The sequence below is a fragment of the Narcine bancroftii genome, chromosome 6, assembly GCF_036971445.1.
Source record: "Narcine bancroftii isolate sNarBan1 chromosome 6, sNarBan1.hap1, whole genome shotgun sequence".
Lineage (NCBI taxonomy): Eukaryota > Metazoa > Chordata > Chondrichthyes > Torpediniformes > Narcinidae > Narcine > Narcine bancroftii.
Genome location: NC_091474.1, coordinates 24,225,580 through 24,246,222, shown reverse-complemented (window position 1 = coordinate 24,246,222; position 20,643 = coordinate 24,225,580). Strand labels below are relative to the sequence as shown.

General features: G+C 40.5%; 1 protein-coding gene across 1 annotated transcript in view; it reads right to left on the bottom strand.

The window, feature by feature from the left end:
• Positions 1 to 20,084, bottom strand: part of LOC138735832 (deoxynucleoside triphosphate triphosphohydrolase SAMHD1-like) — a 50,728-nt gene extending 30,644 nt beyond the window's left edge. Inside the window, exons 1-5 of the mRNA XM_069884322.1 lie at positions 19,794 to 20,084; positions 18,866 to 18,932; positions 18,406 to 18,475; positions 17,475 to 17,635; positions 12,940 to 13,055 (exon numbers count right to left, since the gene is read on the bottom strand). Of these exons, the coding sequence (XP_069740423.1) occupies positions 12,940 to 13,055; positions 17,475 to 17,635; positions 18,406 to 18,475; positions 18,866 to 18,932; positions 19,794 to 19,974 (595 nt within the window). The 5' untranslated portion in view covers positions 19,975 to 20,084. The remainder of the gene's footprint in view (positions 1 to 12,939; positions 13,056 to 17,474; positions 17,636 to 18,405; positions 18,476 to 18,865; positions 18,933 to 19,793) is intronic.
• Between the last annotated feature and the right edge of the window lie 559 nt (positions 20,085 to 20,643).

Sequence of the window (20,643 nt, the reverse complement as noted above, 5' to 3'; positions counted from 1 at the left end):
ACGCAAGAAGCCTTTGAAAGAGCTCTCCAAATTTTAACTAAATGGGATATGGACTAGATGTGGATGGCAGATGGAGTTCAATTCAGATAAATGTGAAATGATACACTTTGGAAGGTCAAATGTTGTCAATGACAGATTCTTAACAATATAGAGCAGAGGTGGCCAAACTATGACCCCAAGGCGACTGTGGCCTGTTGTCCATTTTTAAGTGCCCTGTTAGAACATAGTCTCTAACAATAAACTGCACTGTGAGGACATTGCAATTCTTAGTTTCAACACTAGATGTCGGTGCCATTTTGCGCAATGTCTCAATCAATCATGGCAATATTACCCATGGATAAAATGTTTACCTCAGTTAAAATAAAATAACCTCAGTTTTTAAAAATGTTTACTTCAGTTGTTTAAATATGGCAGAACCGAAAAGACAGAAAATAGCAAGGAAGTGCCAAAAATTTCAGACACAGTGGGAAAATTCATACTTTTTTTTCCCCACAGAAGTCAAAGGGAAGAGTTAGTTCGATTTGCAAGGAATCTGTTAACTTTAATAGTCTATCTACGAATTTACATATCACATTATAATCATTAAGGTGGTCACTTAGGCCGTGACTGCATTCACTGAGAGTTGTGGAGGAATATTGGAGACTGCCTTGTCCCTTTCTTGATCTTTTCTCCTGTTCTTATTTTACACTCTTTTTTATTTGGCACTCCTTTTTGAATTAGAGTTTTAAAGAGTTTCTTTTATATTCATTGAAAATTTAAGAGCAGTGGATACAGAAATGCTCACTGTAATATGTGAGCACATTATTACTGTAATGACAACAATTCAACTGTTTAGTAGTGTCATATAGTAGTGTCAAAGAAGAAGATAGTTACTTTGATAGAAAATTAATTTTTGATGGCACAGGGGTTTTCTGGACTAAAAAAACACCATTTTTCTTGTAGTACAACTGGTTGAAAACTGTCGGTCTTAATATTGTTTGGCCCATAACTCCTTATATTTTTCTGTATGTGGTCCACAACCAAAAATATGTGGCCACTCCTGGTGTAGAGGAACAAAGGGACTTTGGAGTAACATCCCATAGATTCTTCAACATTCTCGCACAGGTTGATGGAGTGGTTAACAAGGCTTATGGTATGCTGGCCTTTGTTCGTAGGGCGATTGATTTCAAGAGCCGTGAGTTTGACAGCCCTATAAAATTCTGGTAAGATAACCTTTGGAATATTGCTTGCAGTTCTAGTCACCTCATTACAGGAAGGATTCAAGATACCAGATTCAATTTATTGTCTAGTAATAAAAGGGTCAAATCCCTTTTTGCCTGCTGCAAGGCAGACAGATTCACCACTGGTGGGAATTGCCTAAGCTCCTCTTACAGTCAGAGAGAGAAGCAAAAGAGAGTCCCCCCAGAGTCACCCTGTCCGTAGATTCACCTCCAGCACTTCTGCAGCCCCCACAGCCACTGAGAGTCCAGTCCAAATTATTGGCAACACAAACTCCACCATGGATAAGGACCCTCTAGCGCCTTCAGCACCTCCTCGCATCCTAGTTCCGATACCTGGAACCCCTGCAGGCAGTGTTCAGCAGCCACAGCTTCCACGGGTTCCTCGCTTTAATCCACCAGCGGGCTGCTGCATGGACTAGTCCCTCATTGGTTCGCCACCTTGGACACCGTCCTCGCAGGTCATCCCCTCCTGCTTCTCCCTCTCAGATGGTGCATGGTCTTCCTGTCCTGTGACGCCAAGATGCACGGTTTGAGGTGAGATCAGCCCACTGGCGGTGGTCAATGGGGCGGGCACCAAGAGATTTCTTTAGGCAGTCCTTGTACCTTTTCTTTGGTGCACCTCTGTCACGGTGGCCAGTGGAGAGCTCGCCATATAACACGATCTTGGGAAGGCGATGGTCCTCCATTCTGGAGACGTGACCCATCCAGCGCAGCTGGATCTTCAGCAGCGTGGACTCGATGCTGTCGACCTCTGCCATCTCGAGTACTTCGACGTTAGGGATGAAAGCGCTCCAATGAATGTTGAGGATGGAGCGGAGACAACGCTGGTGGAAGCGTTCTAGGAGCCATAGGTGATGCCGGTAGAGGACCCATGATTCGGAGCCGAACAGGAGTGTGGGTATGACAACGGCTCTGTATACGCTTATCTTTGTGAGGTTTTTCAGTTGGTTGTTTTTCCAGACTCTTTTGCGTAGTCTTCCAAAGGTGCTATTTGCTTTGGCGAGTCTGTTGTCTATCTCGTTGTCGATCCTTGCATCAGATGAAATGGTGCAGCCGAGATAGGTAAACTGGTTGACTGCCAACTTGTAATGATTTAATAATCATTAGGTTTTTCTAACTGTGATTGTGCTTCTAAAGAATGAGTAGGTATTGTCAAACTGTCCATAAAATTTATCTCAGAAGTTCTATCAATAGGAAAAATCAGATTTATAAAGATTAGAATAATATTGTCTCAATATATATAATCAATATAATCAATATAATGAGTAGGTATTGTCAAACTGTCTCTAAAATTTATCTGGAGTTCTATCAATGGGAAAAATCAGATTTATAAAGATTAGAATAATATTGTCTCAATATATATAATCAATATAATCAATATAATGAGTAGGTATTGTCAAACTGTCCATAAAATTTATCTGGAGTTCTATCAATGGGAAAAATCAGATTTATAAAGATTAGAATAATATTGTCTCAATATATATAATCAATATAATCAATATAATGAGTAGGTATTGTCAAACTGTCCATAAAATTTATCTCAGGAGTTCTATCAATGGGAAAAATCAGATTTATAAAGATTAGAATAATATTGTTTCAATATATATAATCAATATAATCAATATAATGAGTAGGTATTGTCAAACTGTCCATAAAATTTATCTCAGGAGTTCTATCAATGGGAAAAATCAGATTTATAAAGATTAGAATAATATTGTCTCAATATATATAATCAATATAATCAATATCATGAGTAGGTATTGTCAAACTGTCCATAAAATTTATCTCAGTAGTTCTATCAATGGGAAAAATCAGATTTATAAAGATTAGAATAATATTGTCTCAATATATATAATCAATATAATCAATATAATGAGTAGGTATTGTCAAACTGTCCATAAAATTTATCTGGAGTTCTATCAATGGGAAAAATCAGATTTATAAAGATTAGAATAATATTGTCTCAATATATATAATCAATATAATCAATATAATGAGTAGGTATTGTCAAACTGTCCATAAAATTTATCTCAGGAGTTCTATCAATGGGAAAAATCAGATTTATAAAGATTAGAATAATATTGTCTCAATATATATAATCAATATAATCAATATAATGAGTAGGTATTGTCAAACTGTCCATAAAATTTATCTCAGGAGTTCTATCAATGGGAAAAATCAGATTTATAAAGATTAGAATAATATTGTCTCAATATATATAATCAATATAATCAATATCATGAGTAGGTATTGTCAAACTGTCCATAAAATTTATCTCAGTAGTTCTATCAATGGGAAAAATCAGATTTATAAAGATTAGAATAATATTGTCTCAATATATATAATCAATATAATCAATATAATGAGTAGGTATTGTCAAACTGTCCATAAAATTTATCTGGAGTTCTATCAATGGGAAAAATCAGATTTATAAAGATTAGAATAATATTGTCTCAATATATCATTAATTTCTACATGATCTGTGGTAAAACTAACATCTTCCTTCTGAATCTCTGTAGTAAGACATTTACCAGCTAAGCCTTTTAGTTGATTTGCCAAAGATTACACGGCTTATCACTGTGAATAAAAAATTGGCTCTTACTTTTCAAAAGTTGTGTTTCGATAGGATAAGTCAAAAGCGAATCATACTTAGTTTTAAGATCAACACACTTTTTAAATATTTCAGATTTTGGAGTAAGGGCATATTGTTGGTCTAAAAGCTTTACTTGATTGGTAAGTACAATCCTCTCAGCATTACTCTGTATTTTTCATTTTCGCCATGTACAATAATTTGTCCTCTAATAAAAGCTTTAAAAGAATGTCTCAAGACAATTTAGCTAGAAACCTCCAAAGAAGAATTATGATCAAAGAAAAATACAATATAAATTTCAAAAAATCTGAATCAGAGAGTAAAACTTAATTAAAGCACCAGTGTCTAACATACTTAATGGTGGTCTACAAGAGGGGATTAGATAGGGTGGACAGCCAGCACCCTTTTCATGGTGGCAAGAGTAGCAAGTATCAGAAGATATCCATTTAAGGTGGGTGGAGGAAAGTTGAGGTGAAACGTCAAACGTAATTTTTTTTTTAAACGCTGAGAGTCGTGGGTGACCGGAATGCCTTGCCGGGGATGGTGGTGGAGGTTGGTACAATCGGAACATTTAAAAGACTCTTACATAAGCACATGGATGCAATAAAAATTAAAAGTTATGGGTGTAACTGTGAGGTAGGTAAGGATTAGATTGGACCAAAGGGCCCGTAATCTTCTGTTAAACACTAGCTTCTTCCACCAACAACCCTAAAAAACAGTCACTTTGTTTACCAGGTCAACTGTCTGAGATCACAACAACCTTCAGAACAACATTCTTCTATTTCTTGCCTCTTTTGTGACCCAGATGTCATAGTTTCTCCCTATGTGCCTGTACCTCAGTTATGAAGGCCAAGTGCTTCCCAAAACCTTTCCAGCTCTTTCCCTCCTGTTTTAACATGGCCTTGTAAAATTACCCCTTACCCCATTAAAATACCAGTGATGCGGGTTTGAATCCATCGCTGTCTGGAAGGACTTTGCATGTTTTTCCCATGTGGGCTTTCTCCAGGTACTCCAGTCAATCCCACCCTCAAAAACACACGGGGTTTGTAAGTTAATTGATGTCAGCTGGAAAGGCCCGTTACCATGCTGTACGCCTAGATTTAACATTTAATTTTAAAATTTTAAATCAAGCCTTTGGGTTCAGTTATGTGACTTGATGTCAAATTTCATTTGAGAATGCCCCCGAGAAGTGTCTTAGGTTGCTTTCCAATGTTAAAGGTACCACAGAAATGCCTGCGTAACCAGAACAAAGTAACATGCTACCCAACAGAAACACAATGAAACCTCAAGTAGACTGGCACTGCCCTTGTGGCTCCATGGGAAAAATAAACAGATTCTAATCTCACACACTTCTGTGGCAGTCCCTTGAGACTGAGAATGACCTACATCTGCAGGTTCTGAGCTGGCTGACAAGGCCAGTTGGAATCACTGACTCATACACAGGTGTGGGGCAGACATGTAAACCTTCACCTCCCCCCAGATCCACTGACTAAAACTTGGGAACAGTGGAAACACTGGTCTGGGAGAGAATCATGATGCTGGTTCACAAACCTCACCCATAGTTTTGGACGAGCACAGCACTGATGATATCACTGCAATGTTTTAGATTGGAGAGAAATGGATCGGAGGTCAATCCACAGAACTATAAAAGTGGCAGAGAGGATCTTTGGAGTCTCCCTCCCTCCCCCCAATTGATGTAATCTATCCCAATCAATGTCTGAAGAGGGATGGCAAAAGATGGCTTACAACCTGCGCCTGTCGGGGAAGAGATACAGGATAATCAGACCCAGCACCACCAGACTGAGGAACAGCTTCTTCCCATGGGCAGTGGGACTGCTGAACAACTAAAGGATCTGCTCACACTAACCACCTGAGACTCTCATTTGTACAAAACAATATTTATTTGTATAGATGAAATACTCATCCTGCATGTTTTCTTTGTCTGTGTGATTGTTACGTCCGGTTCTGTCTCTGTGTGTTTTGCAACAAGGACCAAAGTACACCGTTTCATCAGGTTGCACTTGTACAATCAGATGACAATAAACTTGACTTGAGACGGCAGTTCTCTGTGTTCCAGAGACCAGAATCATCACTGCATGTTAGACACTGTGCTTTATCCTGGTTTTTTAAATTATTTTTTTATTTTTCACACTGTGAAAAATACATACAAACATATCACTTTTAAATATACAGTGGCATTTTCTCCTTTTTTCCCCCCTACAAAACCAATAATCAACATATACAATACAAAAAAAACATTAAACAATGTCATCACACAATGAAAAATAAACAAGAAAAATGTGTCATCTACTTTTACACACTGGATCAAGTCATTTTGTCTTATCATTTTAGAGGGTGGAGGTCCGAGGCAAGCTCTCTCTGTTATGTTCCATGTACGGTTCCCAAATTTGTTCAAATAATGAGCCTTTATTTTTTAAATTATGTTATTTTTTCCAATGGAATACATTTATTCATTTCCATGTACCATTGCTGTATTCTCAGGCTCTCTTCCGATTTCCAAGTTGACATTATACATTTTTTTGCTACAGCTAAGGCTATCATAATAAATCTTTTTTGCGCTTCATCCACTTTGAGGCCTAATACCTTCTATTAGTTAGAAGAAAGATCTCTGGATTTTTTGGTATGTTGTTTTTATTTAATATCTGATTTAGATCTTCCCAAAACATTTTCACTTTCTCACATGCTCAAATTGCATGTACTGTTGTTCCCATTTCCTTCTTACAGAGAAAACATCTATCTGATAATGTTAGATCCCATTTTTTTTAACTTTTGGGGCGTGATTTATAACCTGTGTAACCAATTATATTGTATCATGTGTAACCTCGTGTTTATTATATTCTTCATAGTTCCAGAACATAACTTTTCCCATGTTTCATTTTTTATCTTTATGTTTAAATCCTTTTCCCACTTTTGTTTGGGTTTATAGCTTATTTCATCCTTTTCCTTATCTTGCAGCTTGATGTACATGTTCGTTATAAATCTTTTAATTATCATTGTGTCTGTAATCACACATTCAAAGCTGCTTCCTTCTGGTAATCTCAGTCTGTTTCCCAATTTGTCCTTTAAATAAGCTTTCAGTTGATGATATGCAAACATTGTACCATGAGTTATTCCATATTTGTACTCCAATTGTTCAAATGTTAATAAATTATTTCCCAAAAAACAACTTTCTATTCTTTTAATTTCTTTCTCTCCCTTTCTCTGGAAAGGTTATCTATTGTAAAAGGGATTAGCTGATTTTGCGTCAATAATAATTTTGGTATTTGGTCATTTGGTTTTTCCTTTCTAAGTGAATCTTCTTCCATATATTGAGTAAATGATGCAATACTGGTGAGCTATTATATCGTACCAGCTTTTCATCCCATTTATAAAGTATATGTACCGGTACCTTCTCCTCCATTTTATCTAGCTCTATCTTAATCCAATCTGGTTTTTCCCTTGTCTGATAAAAATCTGATAAATACCTTAATTGTGCTGCTCTATAATAATTTTTTAAGTTTGGTAACTGCAAACCACCTCGGATGTACCTCTCTGTTAATTTATCTAACACTATCCTCGGTTTTCCCCCCCTTTCCATAAAAATTTCTTTATTATTAAGGGAATTGGTAATGATTGAAATAAGTATTGTATCCTTGGGAAGACATTCATTTTAATGCCATTTACCCTCCCTATCAACGATAGCGGTAATTCTTTCCAATGTTCTAAGTTTTCCTGCAATTTCTTTATTAGTGGCTGATAATTTAATTTGTACAAATGGCTTAAATTATTATCTAACCTAATACCTAAGTATCGGATTGCTTGTGTTTGCCATTTAAATGGTTTATTTTTTAAATTCTGTTTAATCCACATTACTCATTGGCATCACTTCACTTTTATTTGCATTGATCTTGTACCCCGATATTTCTCCATACTCCTTCAATTTATGTAGTTCTTTTATTGATATTTCTAGTTAAGTATTCTATAATGTCATCTGCAAATAAACTGATTTTATACTCCTTCTCCTTTATTTTTATCCCTTTTATTTTATTTTCTGTTCTTATCAGTTCTGCCAATGGTTCTATTGCTAAAGCGAACAGTGAGGGGGACATCCCTGCCTAGTTGACCTACTTAATTTAAATTGGTTTGATACATATCCATTTACTGTTACCTTCACCAATGGTCCATTATACAATGCTTTAATCCAAATAATATATTTTTCTGATAGATTGAACCTCTGTAATACTTTGAATAAATAATTCCATTCTATCCTGTCAAAGGCTCTTTCTGCGTCTAAAGCAACAGCCACCGTTGGCATCTTATTTCCTTGAACTGCTTGAATTAAATTAATAAATTTACAGACATTATCTGCTGTTCATCTTTTCTTAATAAATCCAGTTTGATCTTGTTTTACTATTTTTGGTACACAATCGGCCAATCTGTTTGCTAATAATTTTGCTATTATCTTATAATCTGAATTAAGTAGAGATATTGGTCTATATGATGCTGGTGTTAATGGATCCTTCCCCGTCTTTGGTATTACTGTATTATTGCTGTCTTACATGAATTTGACAAGTTTTGTTTCTTCTACCTGGTTCATTACTTCCAGGAGAGGAGGAATAACACTTTAAATGTTTTATAGAATTCTATTGGAAATCCATCCTCTCCTGGCGTTTTATTGTTCGGCAGCTTTTTTAATATATCCTGTACTTGCTCCATTTCAAATGATTTTATCAGTTTGTTTTGTTCTTCTTCTTGCAATTTCGCCAGTGCAATTTTAGCTAAAAGCTCTTCTATTTTATCATCTTTCCCCTCATTTTCAGTTTGGTATAATTATTCATGAAATTCCTTAAAATTCTCATTAATCTCTGTTGGATTATATGTAATTTGCTTGTCCTTTTTCCTTGATGCCAGTATCGTTCTTTTAGCTTGTTCTGTTTTAAGTTGCCAGGCTAATATTTTTTTTTCTCCTAGCTTACTATCTCCCTTTCCAACTGTTCTATTTCCTGATTGTAGTCCTTTTTCATGTTAGTTACATAACTTATTATCTGCCCTTTAATGAAAGCTTTCATTGCATCCCATCCGTATTTATTTCAAAGTACTCTCTAAATTCCTGTCTTTTAAGTACCATGGAGTTTAACCTCCATCTATATGTTCTTGGTGGGATGTCCTCCAGTTCTACTGCTAATAACAGGGGTGAATGATCTGATAGCAAACTAGCTTTATATTCAGTTTTCCTAACTCTCCCTTGAATATGGGCCGACCACAAAAACATATCAATCCTTGAGTATGTTTTTTTTTCAATCTTTTTATTATTATTATAATTTATAAACACATACAGTTCAAAGAGATATAAAAAATACATAGTAAGGAGTATGTTTTATTCCTTTTCTCTTGGGTGCTGCCTCTTCCATATATCCATAAGTTTCATTTCCTGCATTGATTTAACCATAAATTTGGCCACTTTATTCTTTTGTCCAGTTTTATCCAACATTGGATCCAAATTAAGGTTAAAATCCCCTCCTATCAATACATTTCCTTGTGTATCTACAATCTTCAAAAAAATATCTTGCATAAACTTTTGATCCTCTTCATTAGGTGTATATATATTGAGCAAATTCCAAAATTCTGAATATGACACTATATATGACATTACATACCTCCCTGATGGATCTATTATTTCTTCCTCTCTTTTGATTGGTACATTTTTATTAATTAAAATAGCTACACCTCTAGCTTTTGAATTATATGATGCAGCTGCTACATGTCCTACCCAGTCTCTCTTTATGTTGCACTTCAGTTAGATGTGTTTCCTGCACAAATGCTATATCTATTTTTTTCTTTTTTCAGTAAATTTAATAGCCTCTTTCTTTTAATTTGGTAATGTATTCCATTAATGTTTATAGTCATTCATATAGTTCAACATGGTCATCTCATATCCTGTTTACACCTCATTTCCGCTTCCTCACCACCACCTTTTCCCTTTTCCCCATTTTCGTCTGTTTTCCCTTTTTAAACTCAATGAATGACAACACATTTAAAACATAAAATACTCCAACAACTCCCACATCCAATATTCCCTTATCCCTTGCCGGGCAACCACAACTCCCCTTTCCATTTGGATTGCGAACCCGCTCGCAAGCGTCAACTGATTTCGCAGTGACGGGTATTCACTCCCACCCAACCCCCCCAGAAAAGACTATTTTTTTTTTTTACACATATAACAAAGTTCACCCTCTTTTTTCCCCCTTACTTCCTTTCTTCCCTTCTCTTTCCCTTCTTTAGTTCTTACATATACATTATTTATACATCTTTATATATATTTATCGCCATTCTTCATTCTTGTTACAACTCTTCATCTCTCCTTCTGTCCTGCAGGCGTTCTGAAAATTCTCGTGCTTCCTCCAGATCCGAGAACAGTCTGTTTTGCTCCCCATGGACATCCCCTGGATGTCTTAACATAAATTTATAATCTTTTTTCCATAAGATCGATATTGCTGTATTAAACTCCTTCCTCTTCTTTAAGAGTTCAAAACTTATGTCTGGGTAAAAAAATATTTTTTTACCCTTGTATTCCAATGGTTTATTCTCTTCTCTAATTTTATTCCTTGCCTGCACAAGTATATTTTCTCTTGTTGTATATCTCAAAAATGTTACTAAAACGGATCTTGGTTTTTGATGTGTCTGTGGTTTCTGAGCTAGTGTTCTGTGTGCCCTTTCTATTTCTATTCTTTCCTGTATTTCTGTTGTTCCCAGGATCTTTGGGATCCATTCTTTTATAAATTCCTTTATATCTGTGCCTTCTTCATCTTCCCTTAGGCCCACTATTTTTATGTTGTTTCGCCCACTATAATTTTCCAACATATCAATTCACTGAGCTAACAGCTCTTGTGACTCTTTTTTATCACTTTCTTCCAATTTTCTTCTTAAGTCATTCACTTCCATTTCTACAGCCGTTTCTCGTTCTTCCACATTTTCTAATCGTTTCCCTACTTCTGTCACGACTAGCTCTAATCTTTGTACTTTCTCTTCTGTACTTTTCATTTTTCTTTTAATTTCACTCAATTCTAATGTCAACTATTCTTTTAATGCTCTCATTTGTTCTTGAAAAAAAATGTAATCTATATTCTGTCCATCTGTTTTACCTTCTATTTCTCTGTGCAGATCTTGGTCTTCTTCCTCTTCTTCTGTGTCTGTACCTGTGTTTGCGTCTTCTTCTTCTCCTCTTCCTTGTATCTGTGTCTCTTCTGGCTTTCCTGATGAGTTGCTTGTCTCACTTTGGTGGGCTTCTCCTTGCTTGGCTTCTTGCTGTTGGTCCTCTTCTTCTGGGCTACTCATCTGTTGGGCCTCCTGCTGCCCTCTTCTTTCCTTTCACTCCTTTTCCTGTCGCTTTCCTCTTCTTCCAGCTGCGAGCCCTGGTGTTGGACATCCCTCAGCTGGTCGCGTTGTGTTTGCCCGCTCCTTGGCTGAGCCCCGCCTCCCGTCGGTGTTCTCCTTCTCCTCAGTGAGCTCACTTTACTTTATGCTGGGTTTGAGGGCTTTCTCTTCAATAATCTTTTCCTTAGAAGATCAGAGGCTTTCAATATTCCCTGGGAACCACCAGAATTATGATTCTTTGCCCAAGAGCTTCATCTTGAAGCACGAGTGCTTACAACCATTGTTGTCAGGAGATTTGACAATAAAGAACTTTTCTCTCCTCCCCAATCCTACCCTTGCTCAGAACGTTGTCCTCTACAGTAGAAGCCAGCTAGCGGTGAGGGACCTGGAAAGATCTGGTGAGGAACTCTGAGGCAAGGCAATGGCACTCCTCTGGACTTGTTTGTTTTCACTTGGACAAGCAGCAGAAAAATGCAGAATCGACCAAAGTGGAGTGGGCACACTCTGCTGTGAGGAGCTCAGCAGGTCCAAGGCAGCATCAGTGGGAGAAGAAGAATGTGTGACGTTTCCAGCCAAAGCCTTTGATCAAATCTGATCACCGTGTGGGTGGCTTCAGAGTTCAACATCTGCACTCCCCTGTTTGATCCCACAAACCTGTAAGATGGATCCTGAATGTAAGATTAGATTCAAGATTATTTTATTGTCATGTAATAAAACAGAAAATGTGATATTACATGGAATTTCCAAAGATTCGCTATCAGCAAAAATTGCCCAGCTCCCCTTACAGTCAAGAAAAAGAAGTTATAGAGTCACTGAGTGCCCAGCACTCCAACACTCCCGTAGCCTCTGCAACCACACAGCCTTCAGCATCCTGAGTCCAGATGCACATCTTAGACACAATCAGGAAGCCTCTTGCATCTTGGTTCTGATACCTGGTATAACTTCAGCTGGGCTCTAGCCAGCCTCCAGCAGTCCACAGCCTGGTGAAAGTCCTTTGACCACAGCCGCCTGCAGCCTGTTTCGATTCCTCACTTCGAGTCACCAACAGTCTGCCACCTGTGTGTTCTTCAGCCACAGGAACCCTCACTGATCCACTGCTGAAGTTACCATCCCATGAATCATCTCTTCTGCTTCTCCTTCTCAAGCTGTGGGTGTTCCCATTTCCTTTGCTTCTCCACAGTCTGAAAACCCTCATGGCCGCTGCTGATCATAGGCACCACCACCTTGGGCCCAGATCCTGTGGTCTCAGGATTTTAAAATAAACCCCACCAGCTCCTTCATCATGCCGTTTAAAGCTCTTACAGAGCCGACGGCAGTCAGACCGGGCAGTTGGACCCCGTGGGACGCAGAGACCTTGCTCCCCACTCCACACGAGCATCTGTTACAGCAGCTCCCGCAGCGCTGCCATTTTTGAACAATGGGCTGAACTGTTCAATATCATTTTTTTGCAGCCAGGGTTGAATATTTATAAGGGTTAAATTGTTGTAAGGGTTGAATGGGCTCCTCCTGTGCTACAAATGACTGAGAAACCAACCTGGAACATCCCAAAATATAAAACCTGCCTTTCTGCATGTGGTACCATCGGCTACTAATTTCTTTGGGTGGAAAACCTGCCTCCTGCTTTGTCCTGAGCCTAGGCTCTGAAGTAAATATCTTTGTACTTTTTTATAAAACTCTGACCAGAAGGATGCTGCCCCTCCACTCCCTGCATTGCCCCTGCAAGGCATACACATCCCTGCAGTGCCATCCCCTCACCTAGATCGTGGCAGAGTCCGGCGATCTGAACACACAGGATGTCCCGATGGTTAATCCCAAGTTCCGGCTGTCGTCCAGACAGAGCTTTCACCAGCTCTCCTGCCAAATGTGCCACACTGCAGGGAACAGAGACAGTTGAATAAAGCCCCACAGTCTTTCAAACCATCAACAGCTTTCAAATATTGGTTATCCCTCACACCCTTTTTGTTGATCTAAGTGTTCATCCCAACTGCTGCCCAGCCCAGAGTTTGAGAATAGGCACGGGCCACCAGTGCAGGGCACCACTGGCCTCTCACACCAAGCCACAGGGCCCTGCCAACCGGCCTCTGGGACCTGGGATTTGTAACGGTGCCAACAGCAAGCAGGATGCCCCGACGGCCTCAGGAACCAGTGGCTTCCTAACACTTTAGATCCAGAGGCCAAGGAGGTGCGACTTGAACGCCTCAAGTTTTCGTTCACTGTTGGATCAGGCAGAAGGCTATGTGGCTGAGGGGTGAGATCTACGGACAATCCGTGTCTCTGAAGGCCTCCTTTCTGCTTCATTCTCATCTGGTTAATGGCCCTGTGTAAATTGCACCTCTGTGTCTTTTCAAGGCAAAGGAAAGAGTTTTATATATTTTGTATACATGACAATAAATGGAATCTTGTGCAGACTGCTACAGTTTATTCACTCAATGCTGTTCCCAAATAAAATAGTATCCTTAATACAACTAATGATGACACACCACTCATGTTCACTGCACAATATTTTCAACTTCCCCAAGCAGCTCTGATAATATCTCTTTTATATACATCTTTACCTCCTATGGGCTCTGCAAGACCAGCCGAGTTCCTCCAGCATTTCTATGTTTTAAACTACAACCACAGAGTCTGCCGACTTCTGTTTTCCACTCTGACAATACCTCCCACATGCCCTTGAGTGTCAAGAACTGTCAACAGATGGAATTTCTACTCCCTGCCCAATAACACAATAGACTGACATGGAATGACACCAATTGTTTGATCATCAATGAGGACAAGTCCAGGGATTCCCTCCCAAATAACACTCCCAAATAACAATCATTCAAAATTAGTTCCCCCCTCCCCACTGTGCACCCCACCTTTTAAATCCTAACAATGTTCTACAGGACCACAAATAGTGTGTCCTGGCTGCATCAGAGTGTGATCAGAGGTCAGTACATAGGGTGATTAAAACTGTTGAGAAGATCATTGGGGTCTCCCTTCCCTCTATTGATGACATCTACAGGGAGCTGTGCTTAAACAGGGCTCAGAGAATCATTGAGGACCCTTACCATCCAGCCCACGGTATCTTTGAGACACTACCTTCAAGGAAGAGGTACAGGAGCATAAAAACCAGGACTGCCAGGCTGGGAAACAGCTTCTTCCAGCAGGCGTGGAGACTGCTGAACAATCCTAGAAAATTATTTGCTTATATTTTTATTTTGGATCACTATGTTTATTTGTCATTTGTGTGTGGGGTGTACTGTGTGTTTGCATCTGTGCACTATGGTCAGGAGATGCATCGTTCATCGCCACATTGTTTATGTATATGTACAATCGAACAACAATAAACTTGAACTTGAATGCTGGCCTTTCCAATGGTGCCCTCATCCCAAAAAAGTCACACAACCTGCCCACCTTATTCACTTTTAAAATTAATGGCATGATCAGTTTTCACTGCTTTCGCTGGACAACAAACTGTCTCTGGAATTGGGTATTGGTCTTTCACCTTCATTGTCGGTTTAAAACAGCAGCTTCGGATGAGAAAGAAACTGGAGAGGCAGTCCAAGATAATTCCAGATTTTTGGAACTTGGCAGCCACAGGGGATCCACTAATCTTGGAAGCAATGGAGTTCAGAGAGGACCACAGTTCGGAAAAGACAAGAGAGTTCTTGGAAGGCTGTCCCTGCAGATGATTTCAGAATCTGAACGAAAGGTTTGGTAAACGAGAATGAGAAATGTTATGACAAATTAAAGGGATGCAAGGCCAAAGGGAAACAGGAAAGTGAAAAGACTGTGTGGGCGAAATAACATTTCGAATGAGATGGTGAATTGCTGGATGGTGGGTCAGAGATGACATTCAGTTCAAGTTTATTGTCACATGTACACAAGTACAACAGAAAGATGCACCAAAATTCTTCCTTGTTGCAGCCGTACAGGGATTGAAAATGCAACAGATAAAAATAAAAAGGCCATAAAAAGGTAGCTTAATATTCACAGTTGCAGTTTGAGCAAAAAGTATGGGATGTTGCAATAGGTCAGACTAGTGGTCCCGGAATAGTGTTCTAGTTAGGGTAGGACCAGGAGGTTCAAGAGCCTGAGAACTATTGGGAAAAGCAGTGTTCTTGAAGCTAGAGGTGCTGGAGAGGATGTGATAGATCAGGCTTCTGTACCTTCTCCTTAAAGGTAGCAGTTAATGCAATCAAAGGCCTAAAGGGAGGGAAATCAGATTGCAAGAGCCTATCTCCAAGAGAGAGCTCTATTGAAAAATGAAGGCTTTGCAACCACTGTGGAAATGAAACAGGGTTTCACTTAGCTCACTGTTCCAATCTCAGTTCGTCATTTTGCCTAGTCACGTGGATCCTGGTTTCACTCAGAAGGCTAGGTTACTGACAGGCACTGCAGCGTCACAATGCCAACTCCAGGCTCTATAAATTAGAACAACACTTCAAATTCCATCTGTCATTAATATCGACTTCTCCGGTTTCCATTAGCACCCACCCCCATCTTTCCATGTCTCCTTTCCTCCTCTCTCTTTCCTTTCCCCCTGTCACCTTTCCCCCATCTCTGCTTCCACAGAGACAAAAACAGCCACTCCCACCCTGTCAATTCTCACCTTTCCTCTCCCCTATCCAGAACAAATTTACTGATCTGTGCTCCATCCTCCGCCCAATCTTCCCTTCTCCCCAATTAAATTTTAAATTTAAATTTAGACATACAGCACGATTACAGCCCCTTTAAGTCCATGAGGCTGTGCTGCCCAATTTATACCCAATTAACCTACAACCCCCGGTATATTTTGAAAGGTGGGAGGAAACCAGAGTCCCCGGGGAAAACCCACACAGACACAGGGAGAACGTACAAACTCCTTACAGACAACGCGGGATTCAAACCCCAGTCCCAATCGCTGGCATTGCACTAACTGCTTCACTAACCGTTCAGACCTAGGCACCTAATTCAGATGCCTGTCTCCTTTTTATTCATAGCTTGAAGAAGGGCTCAGACCTGCTGAATTCTTCAGTATTTCTGTGTTTTCACAAATTAGAAAAAAAACATGTGGCTAACAAAATCATTGGACATCAAGGAGGAATTCACACTTTATTTGCTCGGAGTATTACACAGAAATTAGAGTGGTTGAGGAGGGAGAAGTGAAATTGCCCTTCAGTTTACCCTGGATACTCACTGAACAGCCATGGGTGGCAGAGATAGCATTGTGTTTATTTAGCACAACACTGTTACAGAGCCAGTGACATGGGTTCGAATCTGTAAGGTTCTTCCCGTATCAGCATGGTTTTCTTCTGGATGCTCCAGTTTCCTCTCACCGTTCAAAATGTACAAGGGGTTAAAGATCAATTGGTTGGCATGGGCTCATGGGCCAAACTGGACCTGTTACCGTGCATTATGTCTAAAATTACAAATTAAATTTTAAAATTACTTTTAAAAACAACTCCAGCACATCTCCTTAAATTTTCTCCCCCCCACCTTAAATGCATGTTTACTAGTACAGAAAAACCCCTGGTATCTGGCACCTTTGGGGCAGATACCTGGTAAGTGTATTTTACAGTTACTTGAGACTTAATCTTCCAATGCCTAATACATCTGCATTAAAAACAAACAGTTTAACAGAGAAAAATACTATATTGTGTTTACACTGAACAAACTTCATATACATGCCTTGTCAGTGACCTAGCCTTGCTGCAGTGAAACCAAGATCCATGTGCTACACTGATGACTAGGCAAAATAATGCATTTTATTTAATTTTCAGTCACATTCTTTGAAAACATTTAACCGTTGTTGCATCTGCAGTTTCCTCCCTCTCCATAAAGCCACCCGAAAGACAAACAATAACTTTATAGATAATTAACCCACACCACTAAGTTTACAAATAAAACCACTATAGGGGCGACTCTTACTATGCAGAGATAAGGCAACACTTTAATAAGAGAGTCACCCCAATGGTGAACAGCATCAACCAGCTCTTCTTCATTTATTCAAACAACTACAATGACTAAAACACAACTGAGGCACTCTGCTAGCTGAATATTTCTTCCCATCTTCACCAAATTTTTATGTTACTTCACAGAACATTTACAATTATAAACTTGCATATTTTTTACCTTTATTATTTTTACTTTGCTTGATTTTTTTTTTGCCAGTTGCTTGAATTTCGGATACCAGGGGTTTAACTGCATTTGACAATTTTACCTTGAGGAAGAGTTTCCGAAGTTTAAAGAAAGCCTTGTTTGAAGGAAACTGATCAACTGGCATCTGCCGGCTTTTAAATGACCTTCAGAATCCCACCCCAAATCCTTACCCAATGGAGTGCTCAAATCTGTTGTGGGAAGCCCCAGGATACACGAAGTAGGTGGCACCGAGCTGCTTGATGAAGCGGAGACGTTGGAACTGCGGGGTATCCATGATGCGGATGAGCAGCGGGTGCAGCTCGATGTGGCCGTGGATTGGGTCGTTGAACACCTGCATGGAATTGAAACATCTCTGCTCACACTGCAAGGCACCAAAACGTGTTTCTGATCCAAACGTTGCCTGACCTTCAGATCCTTCCGGTGAGCTCGTAGACAAGAGATTGTGACATTATCGGCCCTCAATTTTTCTCAATGGGGTACAGGCCCTGGACAACAGTCCTGATGTCTTTGTCTCCTCACCTATATCAGTGATTTTCAAATTTTTTCTTTCCATTCACATACCAACTTAAGTAATCCCAATGCCATCAGTGCTCTGTGATTAGTAAGGAATTATTTAAGATGGTTTGTAAGTGGGAACGGAAGGATGAAAACCACTACTTGAGACCCAATTGTTACTGAAATATTTGGCTTGAGAAAAATTGTCATTGGTCCATTTCCTTTGGCCTTATGAAACCTTGAACATAATGAGTCAATTATGTACGATTAAAACAGTGGTACCACTTTAAATAATCCCTTATTAATCACAGAGCACCTATGAAATTGGGTTTACTTAAGGTGGTATGTGAGTGGCAAGAAAAAGTTTGAAAACCACTGACCTATATCTATCCTTTAAGACAGTAGTTTTCAAGCTTTCAAGCCTGCTCCCTTAAACACACATTCCACTTTCAATAATCCCTATGCTTAACTCTCCTTCGTTCATCTCCAGTCACCTGTCTACTTCTAGTCAGCTCCAAACCCTCAACACTCCTGTGGCTGAACCAGAGTCATAACCAGCCAAAACTCAGTGATGTTTCAAAATCCCCACCAGCAATATTATCTTACCTTTGCATCAATGGGGCTTTGCCAGAGCTTATCAATGCACTTGATCAGGTTCAATCGATCACTCAGGGTACTAGATGGAAAATAAAATAGCAACCTCATCAGTCCTCTTCTTGGCATTGAGTGGACTCAGCAAATGCACTTCCTGAGAAGACTGAGGCTATCGACCACCATCCTGTCAACTTTCTACAGGAGCTCTATCGAGAATGTCCTGCCCAGCTATGTCACGGTGTGGTACAGTTGTTGTAGAGCATTGGATCAGAGGTTAATCCACAGGTCCCTAAGAGCAGCAGAGAGAATCGCTGAGGACTCCACCTCTCCCTATCAATGTGATCTACCTGGATTGTTGCTGGAAGGGACCCCTACCCCTCCCCCCCCCCTCCACCCTGTCTTGAAAGTTGATCCCTCCCTTTGTCCACACCTTACCCCACCCAGCTGCGGTGCAACCCAAGGCTTCGCTTACCCGACGCCCAAATTTTCCAAATGACTTTCCGTCAGCTGGGGCAGGACAGCTCCATTTATATTTTCACCTGATGGGAGAACGTACAGGAAAACGAAATTGAAAGCAACAGCCAGTAACCACAACGTCCCGTCCCCCACCAAGGCGAGCGTTTAAGGAAGGATCCCAGCAGCCCAATTGATGAGAGATCAGGATTTTATTTTGCAAACTATTTGAAGAAACAGCTGAGAGGGGAATGCAAGTTTTCCACCAGTAAATCACCTTCAGGCTGTGACTCTGATCAACGCAGTGAGTCGGAAAGAAGTGACTATAAATTTAAAGTAAATGGTAGACACGTCAAGGTTGATAGGTCCTTTCGGCCCGTGCAGCCCAAATACCCCCCAAGTCACCTACAACACCCCCACCCCCACCCCCCCCCCACCCCGGGACGTTTTGAAGGGTGGGAGGAAACCACCGCGGGAAACCCACGCAGAGAGAACGTGCAAACTCCTGAATAGACAGCGCCGCTGGTGCGGGGAAAGTCCACGCTCACTGATCACCAAGACTCTGCAAACCGCAAGAATGAAATCTGCAAATGTTCCCAACCTTGACCCGAAAGCGTGGGGTAAAGCCCGTGTGGTCAAGACCGGGTATTCCAGAATGAACCGAGTTCATGTAACTAATAAGACACACTGAGTATTGCGAGGACAACCCCCCTCTCCGGACTGATCGCGGGGGTCGCCCCGCTGGGATCCCGCCCGCCGACTGCAATGTGCAGCTGAACGCAAAGTTCGGGTGGTTTGGAACTGTTGCTCTCTTCTGGTCTTTTGGAACGATCTTTCAGAGAGAGATTGAGATAAACTCTCCAGCTCCCCAGCCGCAGCAAGGAGCTGCTCCGCCGGGGGAGGGGGGGGGGTGGTGGGGGGAGAAGGATCTCCCATTGCATACTCGCCTCGGAACAACTGCTCGAACTTTTCCAAGCGTTGCGTCCGCAGGAAGCGGCAGACATCCTCCTCGTCCCAGTCCTGGTAATTCGATTTTCCGTACACCCAAACTTTGCTCGGGGGAGACCTTCGGTCATCTGCATCCTCCTCCGAGGACCTGGGTCTCTTGCTGACTTTGCCGTGACTCATCTGGCTCGGCTCTGCTGGCCCGACTGCTCGCGGCCCGCTCACTGTCAATCAAATCTTCTGCGCCCTTCTATTTATAGGCGCATTACAGCCTTCGTTAAGGAAGCGTTCAGCGCGTCATAACTCCTTATCCATCCAGCCATGAGCACACGCGGTGAAATTATCGACGCGATCCTCCCATTTACCAACACTTGTTCTGTTAAGTCTGAGTTGGAAAGTCAACTTTATTGTCATCTGATTGCACAAGTACTCTGGTCCTCGGTGCAAAACCTGCAGATGCACAATCAGACAAAACACAAGTGTTCATCAAGTCAACTTTATTGTTGTGAGAAGCAGAGGTGCCTTCACAGATTTCACTCGAGACAAAAATTGAGAATAACATAACATATAACAATTACAGCACGGAAACAGGCCATTAGGCCCTTCTAGTCCGCACCGAACCAAACACCCCTTTCTAATCCCACCTCCCTGCACAATGCCCATAACCCTCCATCTTCCTCTCATCCATATACCTGTCCAACCTTTTCTTAAATAATACAATTGACTCCGCCGCCACTATTTCTCCCGGAAGATCATTCCACACAGCTACCACTCTCTGAGTAAAGAAGTTCCCCCTCATGTTACCTCTAAACCTCTGCCCCTTAATTCTTAACTCATGTCCTCTTGTTTTAA